Source organism: Sinohyriopsis cumingii, chromosome 8, assembly GCF_028554795.1.
Source record: "Sinohyriopsis cumingii isolate HCF-2022 chromosome 8, ASM2855479v2, whole genome shotgun sequence".
Taxonomy (NCBI): domain Eukaryota; kingdom Metazoa; phylum Mollusca; class Bivalvia; order Unionida; family Unionidae; genus Sinohyriopsis; species Sinohyriopsis cumingii.
In genome coordinates this window covers 34603802-34629220 of record NC_142968.1, presented here as the reverse complement: position 1 = coordinate 34629220, position 25419 = coordinate 34603802, and the positions used below count along the sequence as shown (strand labels likewise).

The window sequence follows — 25419 nt, the reverse complement described above, 5'->3', positions numbered from 1 at the left end:
CGACTATTTGTGATTTAATTTACAATACTGTAAGTTGCTCTTAAATATCGTTTCTTAACTTAGAGAAATAAATATATTTATTGATTTTAATAAACATGAAGGTTTCAGTTTTTATGTTACCTTAGTTTAGACCATAGAGCTGCAGCCCAGAACCTTAATCAAAAGTAATTATCGAAACAGATCAACAAAAACAACCTATGCACACCAAATAAAAATTTAAATTTGCAACAATTTGCATGACTACATGTCAAACGGAAGTATCGGTTGATAATGACAGGTGTCGCACCTAATTGCTTTGAACTCCAATCATAAAATTAGACGTGACATGTAAATTATTGAACCAAATAGGTGCGACATGAACTTTTCATAGAAATTAGGCGCAATATCTAAACTTTTGTATATGCCATTTTATCACCAGGGTTCACACCAGTTAGGTGCAACATCGAACATTTTCAAACAATACTTCCAATAGGTACGGAGTCATGTAAAGGTGTACATCTTTATTTAACCTTTGTTGTTGTTGTTATAGGGTTTTAACGCCATTTTTCAGCACAAGATAGGCTATACATGGCAGCCAGTATTAATGGTGGAGGAAGAACCCGGGAAAACCCCGGAAACAACCACCGACCCACGAGAAGCTACCAGATATTTAACCTTTAACGTATGCATTAGATCTCATCATACTTATTTTTCTTTATGTATTTATTTTATATACATGAACCCAATTTGAAACTTATAAAATCCTTAGTCATGACTGCATACAAAACAAAATTACCTACACAAATGTTACGAAAAACACGGTCAATACTATGGTCAGATTTAAGAAACGTCCTCTACATGTTTTTCTGGCTTGGAGTCAATCCTCCTCTACATGTTTTTCTGGCTTGGAGTCAATCCTCCTCTACATGTTTTTCTGGCTTGGAGTCAATCCTCCTCAGCATGTTTTTCTGGGTTGGAGTCAATCCTCCTCAGCATGTTTTTCTGGGTTGGAGTCAATCCTCCTCAGCATGTTTTTCTGGGTTAAAATCAGGTTAAAAACAAGCTTCTTCGACATGTTATACTTCATTGGAACCAGAGCAATACACATTACTTCTCCTTACTTCATAAATTGCTTTGTTTACTTCTGTCCGTGATAAATATATCAAGACTCGTGTTACCTGTTTTGCTTGCAGTAAATAATGTATGCAATCGCTTTGTACCCTGAAGGTCATGGCTTACATCATCATTGGTACCGACCAATCAGAGTAAGTTATTGTGACAAAGTATGTGCCATGTGAATGAGATCCTCGTTTAGATAAATAGATTCTCAGCTGCCGATAATTTTTAATCTATGTGGGAGATTTTCAGAGATTTAGTTTAACAACAATAAATGTTAAATGAATTACTTTAAGAAATTAAATAAAGGTGGCCAAGCTAACAGTTATTTTAAACTTTCACAGATTTTATCTGGCCTATGTTATGTTGTCATAAAATTCCCTTCAATTTACAGTGGTTGTTCCCGCTCTTTTATCTGACTTTGTATAGCATGTCTTCGCTCGTTTGAAGATTATATTCATATTATTTATATGAAAATCGCTGAAGATCAACTGCACGTTAAATATTTTATCCTCTGTAAGCAAACATTATAAGTATTATAAATTCTGATATATTTTTGATGTCACCCCTATGCATGGATGTAAGAAAAGAAAAGATATAATGATCCAATAGCCATGATAGTTTGTAATTACTGCATGCAGGGCCGTAGATAGCGATCACGGGCCCTGGGATAAGAAACACCTGGGCCTCTCCTAGTTCTTGTTCAAACAAAATTTTTCTTTTATGAAATTAAAGTGTTGTTGGACCCGGGCACCCTTACGGGCCCGAGCAACGGGGATATATCCCCGTTTGCACCCCCCCCCGGCTCGGCCCTGACTGCATGATGCAAAATATCCCAAACAGATGACAGCGAAAACAAAACCAATCCTCTGCCCCGCCCAAAATAGAGAAATAGAACGCCAAAAATAGCATAAAAGACACAAAAAATCCCCAACAAAACAAACAAGATCTACCCTGATAAATATTATGATTTAGGTGTGGTAATTATAATAATACGCTCTTGTCCTAAATGCATGCCCATAATAACATTGCAAATTCATCGTGTCAATAAATGACTCATTTCAAATCGGCACTAGGCTATAAATTAGAGAAACGAGTAGCTCTGACATAATCTTACAAAACGATTTAGGACTGAGATTAAGTCCACACCGACCCGGTAACACATGATCCTGTAAACAGCAAGCAGTCGTGAACACTAAACATACCTCTGATTGGGCACTTTTTTGGTCATTTGTGTATTTCAGGCCTCTTACCTGTACAGGTGCAACAACCCATGTTTCAAAGTCCTCTCTTTAATGAACTAGCCCTTGTTCAGCTGTAGCACACAATTTACTGAACGGCTTTGGCCAGTTAAAAAGCAACTCCACAGCGCATATCTCTGCAGGAAAACACTTACACAAAGGATAGAAACATAGGAACACTAGTTCGTTCAAGGGTACGTACGAAGCATTTCGTTATCTGGTGAATATGCGCGGATCATTTTGGGAATGGATTACTAAAGGTAAGCATCTTTCACGTTTTGAAAATATCTATCCATCTATCTATCTATCTATCTATCTATCTAACCAACCAACCAACCTCTATTTACCAGCCTATTTCATTGTTTCATGACGTGTTTATTTTCTACTGCTCCTTGTTCGCATAGTTGTGAACCTCTGCGTAGCCGACTGGTTCGAATCGATGTATTCAAATTTAGACGCATAAATGACCAAAATACGACTTGGATATACCCAAATATTACGCCTGTACAGCTAAAATATACTGGAATCCTTTTCAGATACACGTATGTCCAGTTATTTAATATTATTATTTTACATATATCCAGAACAAAATGTATTGCAAGCTCTTCATTACCTCAAGGAATTACGTTCACTTCGAACAATTACATACACACGCACATGCAAGCACATACACACGTACGCACGTGCGTACACGCATCACATTTGCAGTCGAGAGATACAGCACACAAAGTGACACAACTGGTCTCTTGTTACGAGAGTCAAAGCCAACAATTATTTTTATTCAGTGCAAAGTTAACTTCTTTTTAAATACTAAATTAGCTTGCACGTGATTGACAAGGTACATCGCGTCAGAGGTTTGTTTTCAATTACGTTCTTGTTCCCACCCAGACTGCCTTTTTTTTCTGTATTCAGATTGTCTATAATTGTCATAAAATTGTTGCGAACTACACTGTAATACAGTATCTTCTGTTATTTCGCACAGTATCGTCTTTGTTGTTATAAGATTACAACTGTCTCTCAATGTAAAATTGATAGCGCAGGGACTGTCCGCATTTAGGAGCTATTCATTTACACCACCACCACTACTCTCTCTCTCTCTCTCTCTCTCTCTCTCTCTCTCTCTCTCTGCCATTATACTTAACTGTAATAGCATTGACACTCGATGTACGGGAAGAAAAAGATGCAATAATATGTGCATTAAATAATTAGTTTTAGTACTTTGAACTATATTTTGTTAATTTAAAGTCTGTGATATTTAAGATATTTTAAAATGATTCTTAGACGCGAATTTGAGGAGCGCGTCAGCTAAAGGTAATTCACAATCCCGTCCCTTGAAACTAATGTAGACACATCTTTTAAAAAGACACAAATCTGAACAATGAGAATGGGCTCAGGCCCAACCCTAGGGCAATGCCAACGAGGCAACCACCTTGGTCGCCACGCTTTCTGGCAATGCGCCTTTTTTGCTTGTGGCTCCGCGCTCATCGCTTGCTGCCTTGGGCCCCGCTTGCTGCTTTGAGCCCCGCACATCATAGGGCCGGGCCTGAATGGGCTCAGTAGCGCATTTGACATAACACTGATGTAACCTATATTTGAATGTGTGAACTATATACTTCACCAGTTCTTTACCATAATCTCTTCTTTAAAATATTTATATATTTACGTTTCGTTTTGTTTGAATTCTATTAGAAAAGGCGTACGCATACTTCAGCAACACCACCATTTATATCTTTAAAATGTATCCAGACTTATGCAATGTGGAAATGTTATAATGATTACAAATTCATTGCATTCAGGTTTATTCAGTTTACACGGTGATTACTGTCAAGGCATTCTAATTCTGTTAGAGGACACAGCGTCGAGTCAATCAGATATGCAGCTTTCAGACGATTGCATAATTATTGACACGTGGTTAGTTGCTATTGTGGTCTTATTGCCATTTTCATCACATGATAAGCTCTATACATGGCGATCAGTTTAACTGGTCAAGGAAGAACTCGGAAAGAAACGGGACGAGCAACCGACCCATGTGAAGCTACTGGCAACCTTAATCACATAGGTCAACCCCGAGACTCGAACTCGTGGCTAGCAGTATCATTATAATCGGCCAGCTGCCCACTCGTGTTTGGACAAATAGTATTAAGTTTGTCAAGAGTCGTCGTAGTGAATAAATCAATACAATTACCCATAATTAGTGTTTACACCGTCCAGTTGACCGTATTATTTATAGAGTATTCATCCATTCCCGCTATAGAGGAAACATGTTAATTTTAATGGCTCATTTTGTTTAGCACGCTAACTCATTTTAATCAGCGAGATACTACTGGATTCCTTTTTTAGAAAAAATTAATTTAATAATTTAATATACAATTCATAATACATACACACTGTTATGAAATAAAAGTTGCACGATTTCCAATTTTAAATACAGCGTTGTTTCACGATCTCTCTTGCACTAGGGGCCCCGAGTGGCCGAGTGGTCTAAAGCGTTCTCCGTTACGGATCACTGCCATCTCACCTCTGTCTGCGTAGGTTCGAGTCTCGGATTCGGCCAATGTGGGTATGTGAGAAAGCTTGCCAGTAACTTCTCGTGGGTCGGTGGTTCTTTCCGGGGTTTTCCCGGGTTCTTCCTCCACCATTAATACTGGCCGCCATGTATAGCCTATCGTGTGCTGAAAAATGGCGTTAAACCCTACAACAACAACAACAACTCTTGCACTAATTATACATTAAGCATTATCTTTATCAACATGTATTCTAATAATCGAGGTTCCTTTCCTTTACCTATGTTCTCAGTTGCAAGTCGTTCAATTTCGGGTCATTCGTTTCTGCTAATTTCTTTATCTTTTATTTTCGGTAATTACGCATATCCTACTTAACCTTCTAGGAGCCACCCAATCCTAACCACGAACAACCTATTGATCCGTGCTAGGAATTCAAAATAGGTTTGTTAGAGGAAACTAATGACTTAGTTTAAAATATTGTTACTGTTCTACTTTATTTTAGCTTGACTCCAAACATGTGAAGGAAGAAAAAAAAATCTGTTTCCATTGTCTAGGAGTAAAATTACAGCAACTTTGCAATAAATACTATGGGATTTCAAAAGCAGTTTCGACAGTTTGGCATCTCCTGCTTCAGACATGCCATTGAGAAGTCATCCATAAAGATATATTGCTTTTTGATAAATGATGGGAGTAACATTACAAGAACAAAAAAAAAACAACTTTCAAGCAGTTTATACTAATATATTTAATAGTCGACATGATTTTTGGTATGTAAAGAAATAAAGGGAATTTTCCGATTCAATTGGCCAGCAATATTACACAAACAGCAATGCGAAATATAACACGCGATTTAAAAAAGGGAACACTAATAGTAAAGGCATCCGTAACAATAAATCCAAATCGCGAAGCGTCAATATGCACAATATCAGTAACGGCCTTAGCAAACTGGGGCCGATTTGGATTATTTTGGCTGCCCCCCCCCCCCCCGTTTTATTTTGCGCGGGGCCCTCTGTGAACACGGCATTTGGAAGTAAACTTTTAAACATGTATTATGTGATATTGAACGTAAACGTTCCTTCCATTGCTTTAAAGTTACGTTCTGTCTATATAAATATATTACAGAATTACTAACGTGCGGGGACCCTGTGAGCGCGGGGCCCGATTGGGCCAAATCGGTCCAATTGGCCTAAGGCTGGCCACGCATAAGAAGTAGGTTTTGCTCCAGAAGGTATTCCGAGTGGTTTTATGAAAGACTGGTTCCCTTTACCATGTTTGACTTTGCCAACATACAGGGACGAACATGACATCGCTAAAATAAGTCTTTCTAGATCCATCCAAAGTGCGATACAATTGTCCGAAGTGTTCTTAATGGACCAAATTTGCTAAACTAATCGAGAATTGAAAATGTATAGGATTTTCGGTGATTTGGACTTTAAACATGGGGTATTTCATAAAGAGATAGAACACCCGTCCACATTTCATAAAGAGATAGAACACCCATCCACATTCTTTTTGAAAATTATAGGCAAACTGTGATGGAACAAAAAGAAGTAATATATCTATAAAAAATTGGGATGAGCGAGATTAAAATAAATCTTGTAGATAAAAATACAAAAAATATTTTTTTTTGTTAAAATTGAGATCACTCTGCGGATTTCGAACTCGCGACCTCTTGTTTGACAGCCGGAATGCCCAGTTAGGACATAAAGATAAGAAGTGAAAAAAAATATTGGTATGAGCGAGCTTAAAAGAAACTTTGAACAAAATATTACTAGAAGTATTTACAAAATTTGGGATTCCGTAGCGAGTTTCGAAACCGCTACATCTTTTTTGGCAGGCGGGACATAAAATGAATGACAGAAAGACAAATGTTGGTTTTGATATACAAGGTTTGAAACTTGCAGATATCAAAAGGCAGAACTATAATTTGCGCTAGTAATTGAAATCATATGAATTAAAAGTAAATATCGTCCTTTTCGGTACGTTTATGTGCGAAACTAGTAGCTGTGGTTAAAATACTGGATGCAGTTGGTGAGGATATTGTCATCGGTTTTGCTGTCGTTGCTCCTTTCTGCGCCGTAATAATATGGATATGACAAATGGGTGGGGGTACCCTTGTCCCTGCGTCATACCTTGACAACGTTTTTGCATTTAGTTGAGTTTATTACACACTGCTAGTTCTAGAGTTATATCTAGTGTGTACACCATAACATTACCACAAGTAGGTTATTGTGACTCAAATTTTAAGCTTCATTGACTTTTTACGTTTTGCATTGAAGTCACTTTCTCTGGAACTGTTAGTCCTAAAGTGACGAAGATCTTTATTTGAATATCTTGGTGTTTACAAAGCCTTCCAGAAATTACCTTAGCTTTACGCTTCAGTAACTTCGGTTAAGTTTTGTGTTTACCTACGTTTCTTATACTTTGTTAGTTACAGAAGAATGCACATTTGTGCGTAGATTCCATTTAGTGAGTACAATTCTGTTCGCCTAAAATTAAATCCAGTGTGACCTATATTTCACGCTGCAGTGACTCCATTTAAGTTTTGCATGTAGATCAGTATCTCCGGAAATGTTAGTCATATTTTCAACCTGCTTGGTTTAACGATGCATCATGGTGACACTAACACATACCGGCCAAAGTAGGTATCTCTGTCCTTCATTGTATGCATCAATTATCATATTTAAGTTTGCGGTTATGTTAGTTTCTCATGCACATTGTGCTCATAGTCGTTCAAACATCGGATGATATACTGTTGTCATCCAGCCTTATATATCGATGTATCAAGTCGAAGATAACGCCATACATTCTAAAACTGGTCTCTCACTCGTATATTTACGCGTCAATTAACATACTTAAATTTGCGTTTCTCATTCATACATCTTTTTTGTTCGATTAGCACATTATTTACTGTATTTCCGTTTGCTCATTTTTCATATCCATTTAAAATCCCTTATCCTGCTTTGGGGTTTCATTTTTTGATAGTCATACTCATCTAAAACGGCTAAACTCTGTATTCATCATTGCACATTGGGAGCTGCATAATGGTGTATACGGTAATTAATATAGTTACTATTGGTTAGTCACAGACGCAACCACGATATAATATGAATACAGCGGTGCACACATTCAGTGACGGTTTGTCAGTTATCTTCACAAAGCCGAGGTGTCGTCCATCTGCACTAAGTAAGTAAATCATTTGTTTTGGGGTTTTATTCCCGGTAAATAAGAATATGCATACAATGTGTTAAATTTGGTGTAACTGAAATCGACGCACTTTTGTAGATGTCAGTCTCTACAATATTCTGAAAAAATATAGAAGCTATTAACAGCCTAGAAGTTTCTTGCAGCACAGAGAACATGAGCTTGATTCCTTTCCAAATGCCCAAAGGCAGGTTTAAGTGTATGTATGTATGTATGTTTGTATATATGTATGTATGTATGTATGTATGTATGTATTGATGTATGCAGTCATGCATGGATGGATGTGTGTGTGTTTGTGTATGTGTGTGTGTGTGTGTAGATTAATATTGTTTCTGTTTCTGAATTTGTCTCTAAGCTCTATTTCGAGACAGATGTATAATCCTGGAATTGCAATCAAACCTGTGTCAAATGTATAGAAATGGTTAGTTAAATAAACAAGAAATTTGTTCACTCTATGCGTAGAAAGAGACATTGATGGGTCTTTCTTTGTCGTCTTACCACAGAAAATTGCAATGTCTATAACATTAATTTGAACTTATACTCTCTCTCTCTCTCTCTCTCTCTGGGACTCTGGGGATACCGGTATCAAAAAGGATACTTTGCCAGTTGTCATCTACTCGTTGATAGTAATGTTCTGTCTTTAAGGTTCAAGTCAAATTCCATGTGGTCATCTAGTGTCTTTTTAGCCTTTCTAGAATTGCATTATGAAACAAATCCATTGGATGAAGTAACTATTAAGCAATCAGCTTTTGATAATATTAAAATATCCGTAAGGACTTTTTTTAACGTACGCATAATATTTTTTCAGGAATTATTTACTTGTACTTATGTTATCCCCGTGAGTTGTTGTAGTTCTTACCATGTTTAACATAAATATTTTCAATATCGCATGTGATCATTTTCGTGCCTTGTATGTATGTGAACGAAATGGATGTCTACCATTGCCTTTTGGGCATATAACTTTTAATTGCGTATGTTTGGCCAAAATGAATAGATAGGCGATCACATCAATCGAGATTTTGAATAGATCGTTCCAACCCTCGCTGCCTTGGAGATACAGTATTGGCCAGATAACGTGTATTCGCGACTGAAAAGGGCTGTTATCAAATACTTTTAATCGGTCAGCCCAGTTCGGCTACCGTTGTCCGTCCTTGGAAAAGACACTTGACCGAAATTTGCCTCGACACAAATAACCTACATGTGTGGATGCACTGCAAAACACACGAATAAACCGAGAACTTGGGTTGAGTCCACATGCACTTGATTCTGGGGAAACTAATGTGTACACTCACCATATAACACAAGGTTTCTCGCCGGTCACAATCTGACCCCTCGAGGACTCGGATCTAATTTTCCGATACTATCTACGCATTTAGTCACTCACAACGTACACCACTGTAAAGAAGACATTCCACTCCTTTCATCCATTACCACTTAAGCAACCTTACTGATTCTGAAGGGCCAATTTTGCAAAAAGTTTATCCGTTGCTTCGTGTCTTCCACACACAGGCGACCGTTCTAAAGATTGTGACCGGCGAGAGTTAGTTACCTTGTGTTATATGGTGAGTGTACACAGTAGTTTCCCCAGAATCAAGTGCCTGCGATTGGGTCAGACCTATATACTGATCCACACAGTGTAGGGCCAGATTATTTCATAGAAGTAACGGATCCTATACGGAAGGCCTACATTACATATTTCGATGGAAAATATGGGCTTACATCGTCGAGATCTTTAAACTGATGAGTATAAAGTAGGCCGTTAGTTGGCGGTTCAGTGGAAAATGTCAATACGAAGCGCTTGAATCGTTCCCCCTGTGGACAGTGTAAACGTTTAGTTGTTGTCTTTTTTTGTTTTCTTCTTGTATAGCCAGTGACAGATTAAACACTGTGCAGGCATTAGGCCCTTATGCAGTCGAAATCTCCACCTCCCTAGCAAATTATCTCCTAATACGTTTTATCAATATTATTTTGATCCATTGTCGCGGGGCCCCTAGGCCGGTTCCTACTACGCCTATTTGGTAATCCAGCATTGTGTATAGCTATGCTAAACAACCCGGTTGCGTAGAGACATTTGTCAACAAGTGGAAATATTTATGACCAAATTGTTCCGTGGTTACAGTCAACTTGGGTAGGGTTCACTATATAAATATTGCATTATGAGTGTTTACATATTAATTTCAACTTACGAAGACCGAATTTTATTTGGATCATCCGATTATTCACATCCATTACTCCTGACCCTGCTCTATTCAAAGGAGTTAAGACATTTCAATTTTTCTTCTTGCTTTGTTTGCATGGCACAGTTTTAAAGTTAAATAACATAAACATGGTATTTTGTTTGTTTATCAGTAGTATAAACAGTATTTTTATGTATTCTGTTAATAATATGAAACAGTATATTTGTATGTATGACACGGTATGATTTATGCATTCCGTCAATACTATGAAACAGTATATTTTTATGTATGACACGGTATGCTTTATGTATTCCGTCAATACTATGAAACATTATAATTTGCCCGTACCATCAATATTATAAAAAAACGGCTTTTTTATGAATTCCGTCAATAGTATGAAACGGTATGATTTTGCGTGAACGTTTATTCTAAAAGTTTAAGTATGAAGATATTTTCTTACCCAAAGAATATACTATACTCTGTAATAGGACTCTACCTATGTATGCATGTATGTATGTATTGAAATATTACTTTTTTGTATTGTGGAGATTTTGCACTTTTGCAATTCACCCGATGAAATAAAATTCTTGCGAAGATTTTTTTTCACTTCGTTTCATTTGATTTGTAAAAAAAAACCACTTTGTGCTCGATGTAGGTAGTTATTTCGCGACGAATTTATTATGCATTTCGTATTAATCAAAAATGCATGATTTTTTTGTTGTGTGTAAGGATTTCACTATTCATCTTTCCGTGAGGAAAGCACATAATATATTTTGTCTCTGCACATCGGTTTAATTAACTCAACCCCAGACGGCACTGGGAATCAAAGACTAAATGATGTATGCATGCATATATATATATATATATATATATATATATATATATATATATATATATATATATATATATAACGTACGGCGGTAAGTAAAGTATCACGGTATACCGTAATTATTTTAGAGGTCACAGATTAAATGTTATAGAGCAGGGACCCGACACTTTTTTGCTTAATTTCTTTCTGTCAATAGCTGGAAAATATTTCTTGCTCTGATCTCTAGCAAGATAGTACGCTATTATATTCATGATATTTATTTGAAGAGAAAAGCAGTTAGTATCTTTAGATAACAGAAAACAAAATATTTTAGCTCAAACGAAAATCACAGCCCTCTCCCCCACGAAAAGTAGATGACCAGTACCATACAGTATATGAATTTGCTATATGTATGTTAATTGTTGTATATGTTGCAATCTAAAGCTGGAACTAAAATGGGATGATCAAGCTTACACTAAATATGCTATTGTCGGAATACATGATGCTGACATTAGAGAACCTACTGATAAAATGTAGCAAGTGTTGATACTGAAGCCGGCATTTTAATAGATATTCTAGTGATGCAATAGGCAGTGAAACTTTGAGTGGTGTGCCAACATCCGTGCAAGATATCTCTCAGAGAAGGTCAGTAATCCTAAATCACACTTACTCAACAAATGAGAAAATATTTAGTGGACTTGATAAATTACGTAAAGTTCAGACATAAATCAAGTGCGCTCCTTCCTGAAAGTCTTAGAATGATTCGGAGTCTTACAAAGGAATACATTTACAGAACACATATACGAAGGTTAGTATAAACCTGAAACATGACAAGCGCTTTTGTGCATGTTCTGCTTTATTTTTCATTTTAATCCGAAGTTTTTCGAAATTTGGATTTCGCCCGACTATATTTCACATCAATCGACTCGTGACACGTGTAAAACATGTGATTAAAGGATTTTAAATATAATTCTGTCTCGAATATTCACCATTAATGTGTGATATGTACAACCGCTTTTTTTAATAATAAAAAAGCAGTTTCGAAATATTTTTGTCACGAATAATGAAAACACGCAGTTAATATCATTAAAGTCATAATAAGATTCCTCGGGATTGACGGAAACTACAAACACACTTAGACAGTGAAAAGCTACCCTGATGCATGTACGTACTACCGGGAAAAAATACCAAGGTAAACCGGTAATACTGCGCACCTTTGATCTGAGAGGATAGTGCTACGGAAGATTGCTTGATAGCATTAAGATAATTTTAAAATACAAATTAATAATATTATGACAGAGGTTAGAGAATTTTCAATTCGTACTCTACGTATATTCGAACCTGAGTCCACGGGTAACTGCACCTATCACATTACCTGTAAGCACCAACTCCTATACCATCTCAATTATGCACATACCACCAACAATGATGCAGTAAATTTGCTGGAATAGGCAATCGTGTGTAGCAGACACCACCCCATGCCGACTCGATGATTAATTCTTGTTTAAGGACACGGTCACTCCTGATGCCTATAATATAAATTAACGCATTTAGAGGTTATAACAATGAATTACATAAAAGCATCAAACAGAGCGGAATGAGCTATCCCTGAATCCTAAACGTAGATTGCTTGACAACATAAACATAATTTTTAAGTAAGGTTAGCTAATAGTATCATTCAAGTTAGAGAATATATAATTTCTTATCTACATATTTTAACGTCTTCCTGCACCTGCTAAATCCAGGATGACTAGCCTGTGGGTTTGGGTGTACGTAATGAAGACCGTAAATATATAAACATCAGTTAATACAGGTTACTTATCCGTATCGTCTGCTGTGTGGGATGGGGGATGGCAAATACGTTATTCAGGATAATAGGCCCAGTCGGCTTCTTTGTATCTTTCTATTTTTGGTTAGGTAACCAATCTTGTAGGGTCCCTTTATTTCATTTGCTGATAAATTCCATAAAGTTTTGAAACCTTTAATGATATGCACGGTTATTGACACCATCTTAATGACGTTCGAGTTCTTGTTCCAAAAAGTGTTTCCTTTACGTAAACTGAAAACGGAAAAAATTCTTTCTTCACCAATACACATCAAATCTTTGCGAAGGATTGTAATGTGTTATGCTGAAAAGAGCAAAAGCAAACATGAAGAAGTTTAATATTTTCCCTGAAAAATGTGCAGTCTCCATGAAGAATGTTTTGCTGTTGTGTGCGGTTTAATTACATTTTTAAAACACATGATAGGTTTATAGGCTATACATGGTGATCAGTATCTCAGGCAGAGGAAGAACCCGGAAAAACTCTGGAAAGGACTACCGACCCACGGGAAGCTTTCTCTTATATCCGCGTTGGTTGAGCCAAGACTAAAACATAGGGTGACCGAGTTGAGATCTGCGTGACCTGCAAAAGTAAACGTATTAGACTGTCCATTCGGCCACTGTTAGTAAGTAAATGCAAATTTGCTCGAAGAAAACCACTCTCTAAGTTATAGAGAACGTACCTTTTCCACTAAAATAGTGCTCGTAAAAGTCGATATTATTTTTCATACCGAAAGCTACTAAGCAAGTAATGGTAATCGTTACACACACACACACACACACACACTGATTCATGTGCAACGTTGATTTATCATGAAGAAAGTCGAGTTTTGTTTGGGAAGAAAGATCTTTCACAGATTGATGAGAAAGTTTCACCAAAATAGTAACCTTTCATTAAAACATTTGGATTTTCTTACAAAAATAAAGAAACAATTTTCACGATGATTGGCGACATTTCGTGAACAGATAAGTTATTAGAACAATTTCTTTCCGCACTCTTTTTTAACGTAATCCGTCACTGTACTATTTGCACAAAAGGGTGACCACTTTTTCGTTAAGGATTCAGATATGATTATCTTGAGATAGAAAGACACTTTCTTCACGAAAAGAAATACGGATTGTTCAAAACAAGTTACTTTTGTCTTTATATTATCTGTTAAAACATCACAGTAGTAAAAATTTGAACGGTCATAAACATTCAAAACAGAAACGATTAAAATTACTGCAAAGTTCAATACTCTACAATGTGATGGACACTGTATACAGTCATTTACCCTTGGCTATGAATTACATATTTGAGCATCAAAATGGGTCTCTTAGATAAATATATCCTTATTAGGTATTTTGCTTAACAAGGAACAGTGAACACATATGAAATCTTGACTTAATTTTATTTCATACTCATAATGATTAAACGGATAAACAATTGTGTATTATGTATAAATGCACGATGCTATATCTATTGATTAATAAAGAAGTAGTTTTCTAAAAGTCATTTTAAGCATAAAAAATGTTCTTTCGTCTTGGTACTATAGACTAAAATACTACTACGGGGAATCAGTCTCTTGTTGGAAAGGAAGGTAAATTATGCCATGCACAGCAAGAGAGTTCCATGATAGCATCTACATTTCGGTCGCAAAGCATTTCTCTCCTTTTTTGAGCTTTACATGGTTTGGGGTTTCTTGTTTATCCTCATTCTCGGCTAATTTTTCATTGCAGTGTTTAGAACAAATTCAGCGCCAAGCAACGTGTTTTGGCTTCAAACACCAAACTCTGATCTGCAGCAGACTCAGGCAATGAAGCAGCTGAATCAGTCAAAGCAGTCCCGGAAAGTCAGGTTCTCGGAATCCGCCGAGGTCATAGTCACCAAAGCCATCACAGGCCTTGAGAATTTTAGGAAAAAAGAGGAGAAAACAAAGGGGAAAAATGACAATGAAAACAGTAGGTAGCTTTAATCTTCACTGTCATGTGGCGTCAATGCCTTCCTCTCTTTGCAAACAATTAAAAAATGTACCAACAACCAAAGAAACAAATCGCAGAAACCCAAGCAAAATATCACAAAACAAAACAACAAGACATAAACAAGACCAGCAAAGTACCACACAAATAAAACACCTTTTTCAACATTTCTATCTATCACTCCGTCGTTAGCAACGATGAGTGTTTTACGATGCAAAGAATTTGTGATGATGAACATATTTAACTTTTTTGTATCGTCTGTAAATAATGATGCAATGGCAATATACAACCATATTGTAGTTCTCTCTCTCTCTCTCTCTCTCTCTCTCTCTCTCTCTCTCTCTGTGTGTGATATGGATTTTTAACGTAGCTTTAATAATATTTCAGTCATATCGCTACGGGGGCCCCGAGTGCTCTAAAGCGATCTCCGTTACGGATCACTGCCATCTTACCTCTGTCTGCGTGGGTTCGAGTCTCAGATTCGGCCAATGTTGGTATGTGAGAAAGCTTGCTAGTAGCTTCTCGTGGGTCGGTGGTTCTTTCCGGGGGGTTTTGCCGGGTTCTTCCTCCACCATCAATATTGGCCGCCATGTATAGCCTATCGTGTGCTGAAAAATGTCGTTAAACCGTACAACAACAACAACAACAACAACATATCGCTACGATGTCTGCAGTGTGGCAGTTTATAGCGATGTCTAGCACTGGGACATCATGCCGCAGACGTGTAGCATGATGCCTTACCCAGTCACATTTATGAGGCTCTTACATCGTCGCTACTGATGTACGTCGAAGCCTTCTTTACCCATGGACCTGACCTTGAATCACACGAGAATGAACGATTGACGCTAACCCCTTACCCCCCGTGGATGCCGACAAGCGAAGTTACTTAGGTGCCACAGTTAGGTCTAGACACTGCTATAGCTAACTACTGCTTCAATTATTGATCTCTGCTATACTGGATGAACTACATGTAATGGAGATTGTTTTCTCTGTCTGAGGATGTATAGTTAGCAGAACATGTTATCACTGGTTGTGACGTTATGTTAGAAAATATTTCACAGATAATGTTTTCTTTGGGTGATATAATATTTTATACTGATCGTGGCTACATTTCTATGCAAGATATTTCGTGGAGACTGTGTGGATTGTGTAAGAAGATATTATATTGGAGCATCGCAGACCAATCCACGCGAGAAAGTGGAATACAAATGACCAAGAGGCGCAAAAGAAGCAGATTTATTTCCGCTATTACGTCTCACAGTTGAACTGCGTCTGACTGTAAGAGAGCTTCGTACAACAGCAGCGCTATTAACTCTCCCGATTTTTTTGTGGGACAAGCTGGTCGAAATTGCGCACACAGTCGATGAACATAACTGCCGATGCATCGCAGCCACTATCGCCGCTGAAGCTGTTGCATATATTCACCATCTGAAAGTCCCAGAACGTAACTTCCTCAAGAGCCCCCATGATCTTCAAGACAACCGCGCGATTATCCCAGGCGGATACGAGCCAAACAGTTACACTGTAACACATTTATCAAATATACGTCTGAGAAATGTATCCAGTTCACAACATGTGGGTGAGACAGCGCAAAGGTTGACATTATTCGGATAGTACAATTTATCATTCCTTTCCTTGTAATTAATGACGGCTCTGCATCATCTATAACATCACAGCCATGGTTTCATAACGAAGCCTGTGCAACCTTGAACCATAAAGACACCGAGACAATAATAAAACTGATAAAAATAATCCAAAGTATCTCGATGAGTTTGAAGACAAAAAGCCAGAGTATATACTTATCTACGTGGAGATGGAGTGATTGAATATAGAAAGTACGCTTAATAGTATATGACATGCCTATTAACATTTACGGACGCTAATCATTCTGACGTGACACCCATGTTAATTTCATCATGTTTGCTGCCAAAGCTGATAAGACTAAATTTACCAGCTGGATTGTTATTCACTTCGATCTGCGAGGTCTTGTTTTTTTTTTCCAAGATCATAATGGTAAACTTAAAACGACTAACGTGGGCATTCAGGATGTTGCTTTTGAAGCTGAGAGACGCCGTCACAAAGAGTCTGACAGAAATCAATGAAATTGGAGGAATCCCAAATCGTGGTGTGTCGATGAAATTTATAAAATGTTAGTTCTATGTAAACACCGCCTAGGTGCTGTCACTCGTACCCTCAACAGTAAGCGTAGTAGAAGGGTGATTTCAAGTTAACAAAATATTAACAAATGAAGCAGAGAAAATCTGAGAGCGTATTAAATTGTCGACTTGTTGTCAAAGATACAGTGGATGTTCTTGATGCACATAAACCTAACATCTTACAGATTCGCAAGCCTGGAACATTCTTGTTCATCTTAACCAGAGCTAAACGCTAATGGGGTACAATAACAATATTAGAAAGTGACATGAGACACGATAGTCCGTCAATATTACATATCCTCGACGGTAATGTTTCAGGATCTTTTGCATTGGCATTAAGTAAGTCGTTCGCAGCCGCAGATGCTATTCAGTTCAAAGGACTCGCATCTATATGTGTGGGTACATAATCGTCTTTGGTGCTTACGTTAAAGATTTATCATTACATATAGGTGATGCATTCTGAACGCGGTGATAAAAATGCTTAATGTGCCGACGGAGAGTTGGATCGGCTGACCGGTGATACCACCATCGTTGGTGATTTTGTTCCACTTGTCGACGAATATCTGCGTCAGAGTGGTGTTATCAGACCTCCATAAAAGTTGAAATATTATCTTGCTAAGGGCCGAATAGAAAGTAACCGTTAGGACAACCCTATTGTACCAACGTGAACTCCATGCCTCCTTGAAGTGATCGCATTAGCACGCAGAAACACCTGGTCGCTGACTGCACAGCCAGGCCTAAAAACACTCATATTGTTTTCTCGCTGATGCGGCTGATGTGGATTTGTAGGTTAACTCAACCGACAAATCCACATCGGCCGCATTCCTCCTTTGATTAAATGTTGCACCAATATTAACTCAACCAAGAATATCAAAATGACTGCTATTCAACAAGTACGAACTTTCCGCGTAACAGGTTATGGGCGAAGACGAAAACGGCTGTTCAGAGACAATTCAATGGAGTAATCGGTATGGTTTTATATGAAAGTAATGCCAGGCACTTAGAACGCACTATTGCCGGAAATTGAAATATTTCCCAAGTAGATGATTTTTGTTATTTTATGACAGTGTACCAGTAAAAAAGAACAATTGGTCAGAAGTGTCCATGTTGCACCTGTAGAAAGCAAGTGTCGAGCAATTATACTTCGTGATAATTCTAGTAATTGATCAGCTTTGACAGCGAAAAAGTAATCGAAGCGGAGTCACACCTGCGAGATGAAACTGACAAGAGAACCGCGCTACCAGTAAAACACAAATGCATGTGTGTTGTCGCCGATACAATTTTTGGGATCGCCGCGGCATCCACCGCTAGCCTTGGTGTGACTGGAATCACGATTACGAAAATTACTATAGGTAAACCAATATTATTGTTGGGACCTTATCAATAGTAACTTGTGTGACTGTTGGCGCTGAAACAATAATTTGGATACAAAGTCATTCAAGAATAAGAGTCTTTTCTAAACTTCTTGCGACAGCACAAAGTATTATTAGTAATATTAATAAACTCTGCCAGAGGGGACTCGAGGATAAAACGATTAAAACCTAATGATGGAATTAGAAAACCACAGACGAATTCCTGCACAGATACGGAAACGAGGCGTTAGCTACCCAAATAAGTAATTGATTTACATGCAGTCAAGAATCGAGTAACAGCTTGCTGTTGCATATAAATGTGCACATTAAGGTATTCGCCTGACTGAAGTACCTGTTGTAGTAAATTCGCTTATTGTCGCCCATGGGGGGGGGGGGGCTCACTACGGGTTCGAGCACTTGAGTAAATCATGTACTCGCGTGGAATTTGATGGTAAAGTCACTGGGTGTAGACGACTTTGATGCATATCAGTAACAAAACCACAAAGCTCCATAATGATACTACAAAGGTGGTACGAATCGCAGTTCAGTGCAGAATCAAATGTTACAGGTGCATATTTTGTGAATGCTAACAAATGCTAACAAGATGTATGTACTAGCAAGAATATTTACCAGACCGTGGGTTGTCAGTTGCATTTCGAAATGTAAAATTGTCCTATGTATCGCGATTCTAAAGTGATTAAATCGACAGGATTACATTGAGGAATTTTTGGCGATAATTGTAATCGAGAGTCATCCGACACGTATGTTCAATCTGCCTGTAACGCAGGCGTCTTATGATAGAATTAACCAGTGTAATTAACGTTTTGATGAATTTATTTGAATTCACCTTATGTCATTATGAAAGTAATTGAGAAAACAAACAAACAGCAAAAGAAAAAATCCGCAATAGACCATAACAAACCCCAACTCAAAACAAACAAAATATCTAACAATTATTCTTGTTTTGTGTACCTTTCCGTAGTCAGAGAAAATAGCAAAAATAACATCATGTTATGATTACATAATATTAAGCCTATTCATGAAATGTCCGTCGTCTACAATGCACGCAAGCATCGTGCTAGAAGCGCAGTTATAAAGTTCGATTAAAATTCTTTAAAATAATTAACAAGTATCACTTTAATAATCTGTCAGGTGCACGTGTCACATTAGAGTGGTATAAGTATCTGCCAGTGTATGAATAATTTTGAAAGCACGAAATATCATTCTGGTCTCTGACACAACATGCAAAAGAGATCCAAGAGGACATGACAAGGCTTGAATTGCTTACATACCTTAGCAGTTAATGATTGCTTTAAGTAGTACTTTAAGAACATAACCCGTATAAACTATCCCCAAACTTTATATCATATTATATATCATACTGTTTTATAATCTGATTACAATTGATTCCGAACATTAAGACATAGACATAAGCATAGAATATTGTTCATAATCGAGCTCATCCAGGATCGGGATAATATAAACATGGCACACATACACACACACACACACACACACACACGTTCAGTATATGAGATAAAGATTTCATCATAAATATCGGACTATTTTGTATAATTAATCCCATTCACTATGTTGATAATATAAGGCAATTTGACAATTTGAGCAAAATCTGAAAAGACATATATTTGCTAGAAAGTTCACACACTTGCACAATCAAGCACAGCATCAAATCGTAAAAATGCAACGATCTCGCACACCACCATACTCAACAAGGATCTTGGTAATATAACAGTGTTTAATCAATCAAGGATTTTGGTCATATAACAGTATTTAATCAATCAAGGATCTTGGTTATATAACTGTATTTAATCAATCAAGATATATTCTCTTAAAGGATAAACAAACGGTCATTCAACTGCAAGATGACATCGCAAAAATTCATAGATCTTGTCTCTCTGATTATACGACTCATGAATGTATTGATAATATTAGCTTATTTACTTTAAGCTCGGGGGCCCCCGAGTGGCCGAGTGGTCTAAAGCGCTCTCCGTTACGTATCACTGCCATCTCACCTCTGTCGGCGTGGGTCAGAGTCTGGGATTCGGGCAATGTGCGTATGTGAGAAAGCTTGCCAGTAGCTTCTCGTGGGTCGGTGGTTCTTCCCGGTGTTTTCCCGGGTTCTTTCTCCACCATTAATACTGGTCGCCATGCATAGCCTATCATGTGCTGAAAAATGGCGTTAGACCCCACAACAACAATAACAACAACTTTAAGCTCGATTAAAATGGGGTAAGCACACCATATTTCGAATAGTAAGAATCTCGACAATCAGAAGTAGTATCACCTTAATACTATACTTAGATCTTTACAGTGGATATCTAAATTATACAGGTATATTTTCTTAACGTGCAGTCAAAGTCTGATCAGAGATAGAATCGCAAAGGTGTTGATAAACTTAACCAGTAAGATTCAAGATCACTTCATTAGTTTGTCTGGATCTTTCTCAGAATCGTATCCATCTGACGTATTGATAATTGAAAGCTGTTTAATAGTTTGCTCAAAGTAGAATCAGGAATACAGTTTTTAGGATGGTATCAACCTTAGACAATAAGGTACAAGATACTTCAATAATTGTGTGCATTCCGCTCATTACTTAATCCATGTGAGATCCCGATGAAGCCTGTATTACATATGTATCATAATCGGATAAGAAATATGGCGTCCAGAGTGTTAAAAAGCCCTGAATATCAGATGAAAAAGCACCTCATTACTATGCAGAACTCTCATAGTTACTCCAATATCATGATCGTATAAATTTAAAGTTTGACCAAAACTGGATCGGAAATATGGTCCAGAAAGTGGAACAAAAATAAAATTAAGTGTGTGTGTGTTTGTCTGTGTTTGCATTGTCAGCATTTGGCCGCTTTGGTAGAATATGCAAATCTCCTCTAGGTTAAGACATATCTCACACTTTTTACCTTCTATAGACCTGCTTTGAATGAACTTTAAACTTTTCGATTTTTAAGGAACGCTTATTCACTGTGTCATATTTGCGCAGAAAAATAACAAAACTCTTTTTTAATTTCTGCTGCTAAAATTGAAGAACTAAGAATGTTTTGCAAATAGGTGTATACTCGGAAGCAACGGGATAGTTTCCGAAATCGAAAGGCCTTTTACTGGCAATTATATATGGTATCTCATTATTAATTTGCGATAAAGAACAGAGCGATTTAAAAAAAGCGGGAGAATGAATTTTCCTTAAATAGATCTATGTCCATTGAAAAAATACCAGCCTGACCGAGAAAATGAGCAGGCGAAAACATATCACGTATTGAATTTCCAATGTGAGAGAAACAATTATGCGTTCGTGCTAGTTTAGTAAACTGTCGATCCAGCGGCCGATGCTGATTGAATGACTCATATCAAAAGTACATTAAAAACATGGACTAAGACCTGCAATTACTTGAAATAATATAATAAAAATAATAATAATAATACTTTTATTCAGTAATTTAGGCTACCGGCCCATATTACAAAAAAACAATACAGGTAAATATAATGTATATATTTACTTGAAATCTTACATAGAATAATCGCGTAGACCCCGGTCTTCCGAAACTTTGTGCTGCATCAGGAGAACTTTATCCACGAGTTTATATGCTAATTCAAGCTTAATTTGGTTGTCAGCAGCCCGAATTAGATCAAGCCAGTGCCTTATATTAGCAGCTCAGGTTCTGATAACAAACTGCTTCGTGACATCGATCTTGTTTTATATTCACGTACCTTTCACGCGAAAGGAAAAGCTGGTATATATACACTTTTAACTTTACGTCTTATGTTGCAGACAATGACTGCTCAGTGAGTAGACAGACAAATGACTACATCGTATGCCCGCAGCAGATGCCTACACGGATGGCTGACGACGGCTGTGATTTTGATCAAATTATTGAGATTGGACATGACAATATTCTGTTTGAGTGCGATAACGATGCTACGGATGAAAGGGGAATGTACTTTGAAAGTTCTTTTGGCCGGAAGGGGAAAGACATAGGAGAATTCCAAGAGGCTACAAGTGTTTCTTTGGACTCAGAGGGGAGGGTACTGGTGACGGATATGATTAACAATCGGGTTCAGCTATGCAAAGATGACGGTAATACAATCAAAGTGTATTCTGTTGATGAAATGGTAGAACCGTGGTCAACATGTTATACCCATGATGGACACTTTGCGGTGACATCAAGACGAGGCAAATGTGTATTTGTTATATCAGCCGATGGGGATATAATAAATAAATTTGGTGCTAACTTTTTCCAATGTCCATCAGGAATAGCAATCGACAAGTCAGGAAGGTTCATTGTCACTGATATCGAGGCTGACAGAGTGTCCATCCATGACATCAACGGAGATTTTATTCAGTATCTTGGAGACCCAAACGATACTAAACAGAAATTTTCCAAACCTAGATACATCCATTGCTCGGTGAGGGGAGATTATATTGTTTCCGATTCCGGTAATCATTGCTTGAAAGTATTTGATTCATGTGGCAATTTTGTATCTTGCATCGGAACGTTTGGTAAAGGGGATGGAGATCTGAAGTTTCCATACGGCGTTTGCACGGATCCTCTTGGTGATATATTGGTAGCCGATCACTATAACAAGCGAATATCCATGTTTAGTAGAGAGGGGCTGTTTGTCCGACATATTGTCACGTCAAAGCATGGACTACATCGACCGCAGGGGTTAGTGTTGACTCCTGACCTACGACTTTTTGTGTCACATGGTATAATCCAGGCAAACGAGATAGTAGTATTCAAATTATTTGGTTACTCTGGGAATGAATTTCAAACCGCTATTGCTTACGTGTGACTTAGCAACCTTTTTTTCTTTTTTGCCTCAACTAATATGATTATTGAAGTCCCGAGTATACATTTTGATTGACATACGAAAAATTTATTTTATTCCTTCAGTTTTCTTTGTATATATTTATGTTGTGCATAGTCGCTTACCACTAATGCTTTATTAAGACACTGCAGACAATTTTCTTGACTGCAAATTATGTTTGTGGAACTTTATCATATTTGATTCAAGCAGGAAACATGTCGACACTTGTTTTCTTTCTCAAAAAAGTTCTTAACTATTTTTACGAATGGCAACCGTAGTGTGCGTTTCAGATATATATATATATATATATATATATATATATATATATATATATATATATATATATATATATATAATCATAGTAAATGCTGGTTGAGCGTCAAAGTAAATAATTTTAAAAATTACGTGCAACTGACCTTTAACAATTGTCTGTCAGCTATAGATTATTAGTGATCCACGCCGACCTTAAGTTAACATATTGCTGGATGCCTGTATTACCTAGGGTCATCTTACAAATTTTAAACCGTATCTTGCTCTAACCGGAAAACGCTTGTAGTTTAAAAAAAAAAAAAAAAAAAAAAAAAAAAAAATTGTCAATGGTGCAAGGCATTATTAAATTCATGCTATATTTAGGATACGGAGCAGCTGACGTAGATGTTGTGACGCTGACTCTCCCGCAGGTAAATACACAAACCTGCATATGTGTTTTATTCTGAGTCTGCCTAAAGAACGAGACTGATATGGTGCAAATATACGTCGAGAACATCTGACCGAGACATTATCATAACCCATAAGAAATGAGTTCGTTTTTACGACTTGGAAGAAAACACGAATGCCATTTTATATTTATTACGCACAATTTATTCAACAATAAATGTTTTTTTAAAAATTTATTTTTAAATTTCGATTCTAACAACATGGAAAAATTCCTATATAGTTCCAATCTGGATGTGTTATACTGGAGATATGGATTGAACGGCTGTATGGAACACCAGATCAAACATAATATTTAATGGGTATGCGATAACAAAATATGTAGTTACCCCTATACTGTAAACACATGCATGATGTCTAACGTTATAATAGGTACAATTAAAGTAAAGGGATGCGATGCCGCAGTTATAAAATTCTTTGCATCATGAAAAAGTCATGTAGGGACACACACACACACACACACACACACACACACACACACACACATATATATATATATATATATATATATATATATATATATATATATATATATATATATATATATATATATGCCAACCAATCCACGGTAATATAGCCTAAATAGCAGTGATATTACCTTAAAAATGTGTTTTGTTTATATTTGGCTGATATTTTAGCACGTGAGCATTTTCACTATCATTTAGAAAGAATATGTAATGTAGTCATTATTATTATCATTATTATTGCTGCTTTTACACATGTTCGTCATTGATATAAAATGAAAACTGAATTCATCTGAATGTTTTAATTACTATTTATGTTCTTCTTGCTGATGTTAATGGCTCTCTCTGTGTTGTGTAAACGTGTAGACCCAGTAAACACACGCATGCGTTGCTAATTGACATACTTGGAATATGACTATTTACTTCTTTGTACATCGTTAGTTGTAGGATTAGCTTTTAGGTTTGGTTTGAAAACGTTTTCATGTTTGGCTCTTGAGTCAGCCGTGGAATCGAAGGAGAGGATACACAGTTGCGGATGACATGGGTAATTTAGAATCGTAAAACACTGTAACTTTGCTGTAATTAAAAATGTAAATGATATATTTTTGTCTTTGATTACCGTTACATTTTTGTGAATCTTAATATTGCGTCCTTTTTACGATATACAAGTTTGGCAAATCAATGAACTGTATTAATTTTATTTTGTAATAAAGTCTTTACCCTGAAACATTGTATCTCGAACCAAGTGCTTCCAGTAAATCCCAGATTTTTATGCTAGTTTGCGTTGTGTGATCTGTAGTTGTTTAGTTTGATGATTTGCAAAATGTTCCAGTTCTTTCACTTTGTCAATAAAAAAAACATTTGCGGATGGAAGTGTTTGTAGTTTATGCTTGCCTTATAAATAGTGTGTGTGTGTGTGTGTGTGTGTGTTGGATATTTAACGTAGCTTGAACAATTTGAGTCATATCACTACGATCTATGTAGGGTGGCAGTTTATAATGATGTCTCGCCACATACATGTAGCACCATGTCTCACCGGGTCCACCAGCCCTAACATTACCATTTCTTAATTCTGAATGCT

General features: G+C 37.0%; 1 protein-coding gene across 2 annotated transcripts; it reads left to right on the top strand.

The window, feature by feature from the left end:
• The first annotated feature begins 2222 nt into the window (after positions 1-2222).
• LOC149793279 (uncharacterized) lies at positions 2223-25211 on the top strand. 2 transcript variants are annotated; one of them, XM_089967261.1, is made up of 3 exons: positions 2223-2596; positions 14571-14792; positions 22124-25211. In XM_089967261.1, exons 1-3 carry the CDS (start codon positions 2563-2565, stop codon positions 23143-23145), a joined length of 1278 nt encoding a protein of 425 aa, XP_089823387.1. In that variant the 5' UTR covers positions 2223-2562; the 3' UTR covers positions 23146-25211. The 2 variants fall into 2 exon arrangements, with proteins under 2 accessions (XP_089823387.1, XP_089823388.1); XM_089967262.1 differs by lacking the exon at positions 2223-2596 and adding an exon at positions 13319-13477.
• Positions 25212-25419: the final 208 nt, after the last annotated feature.

What these genes read in the sequence shown, in the direction of transcription:
- LOC149793279 (XM_089967261.1), top strand. Translation starts at nt 2,563, where the DNA reads ATGCGCGGATCATTTTGGGAATGGATTACTAAAG. An exon ending in TTGGGAATGGATTACTAAAG is followed by an intron (nt 2,597 to 14,570) that starts GTAAGCATCTTT and finishes TTTTCATTGCAG; the next exon opens with TGTTTAGAACAAATTCAGCG. An exon ending in GAAAAATGACAATGAAAACA is followed by an intron (nt 14,793 to 22,123) that starts GTAGGTAGCTTT and finishes CTTATGTTGCAG; the next exon opens with ACAATGACTGCTCAGTGAGT.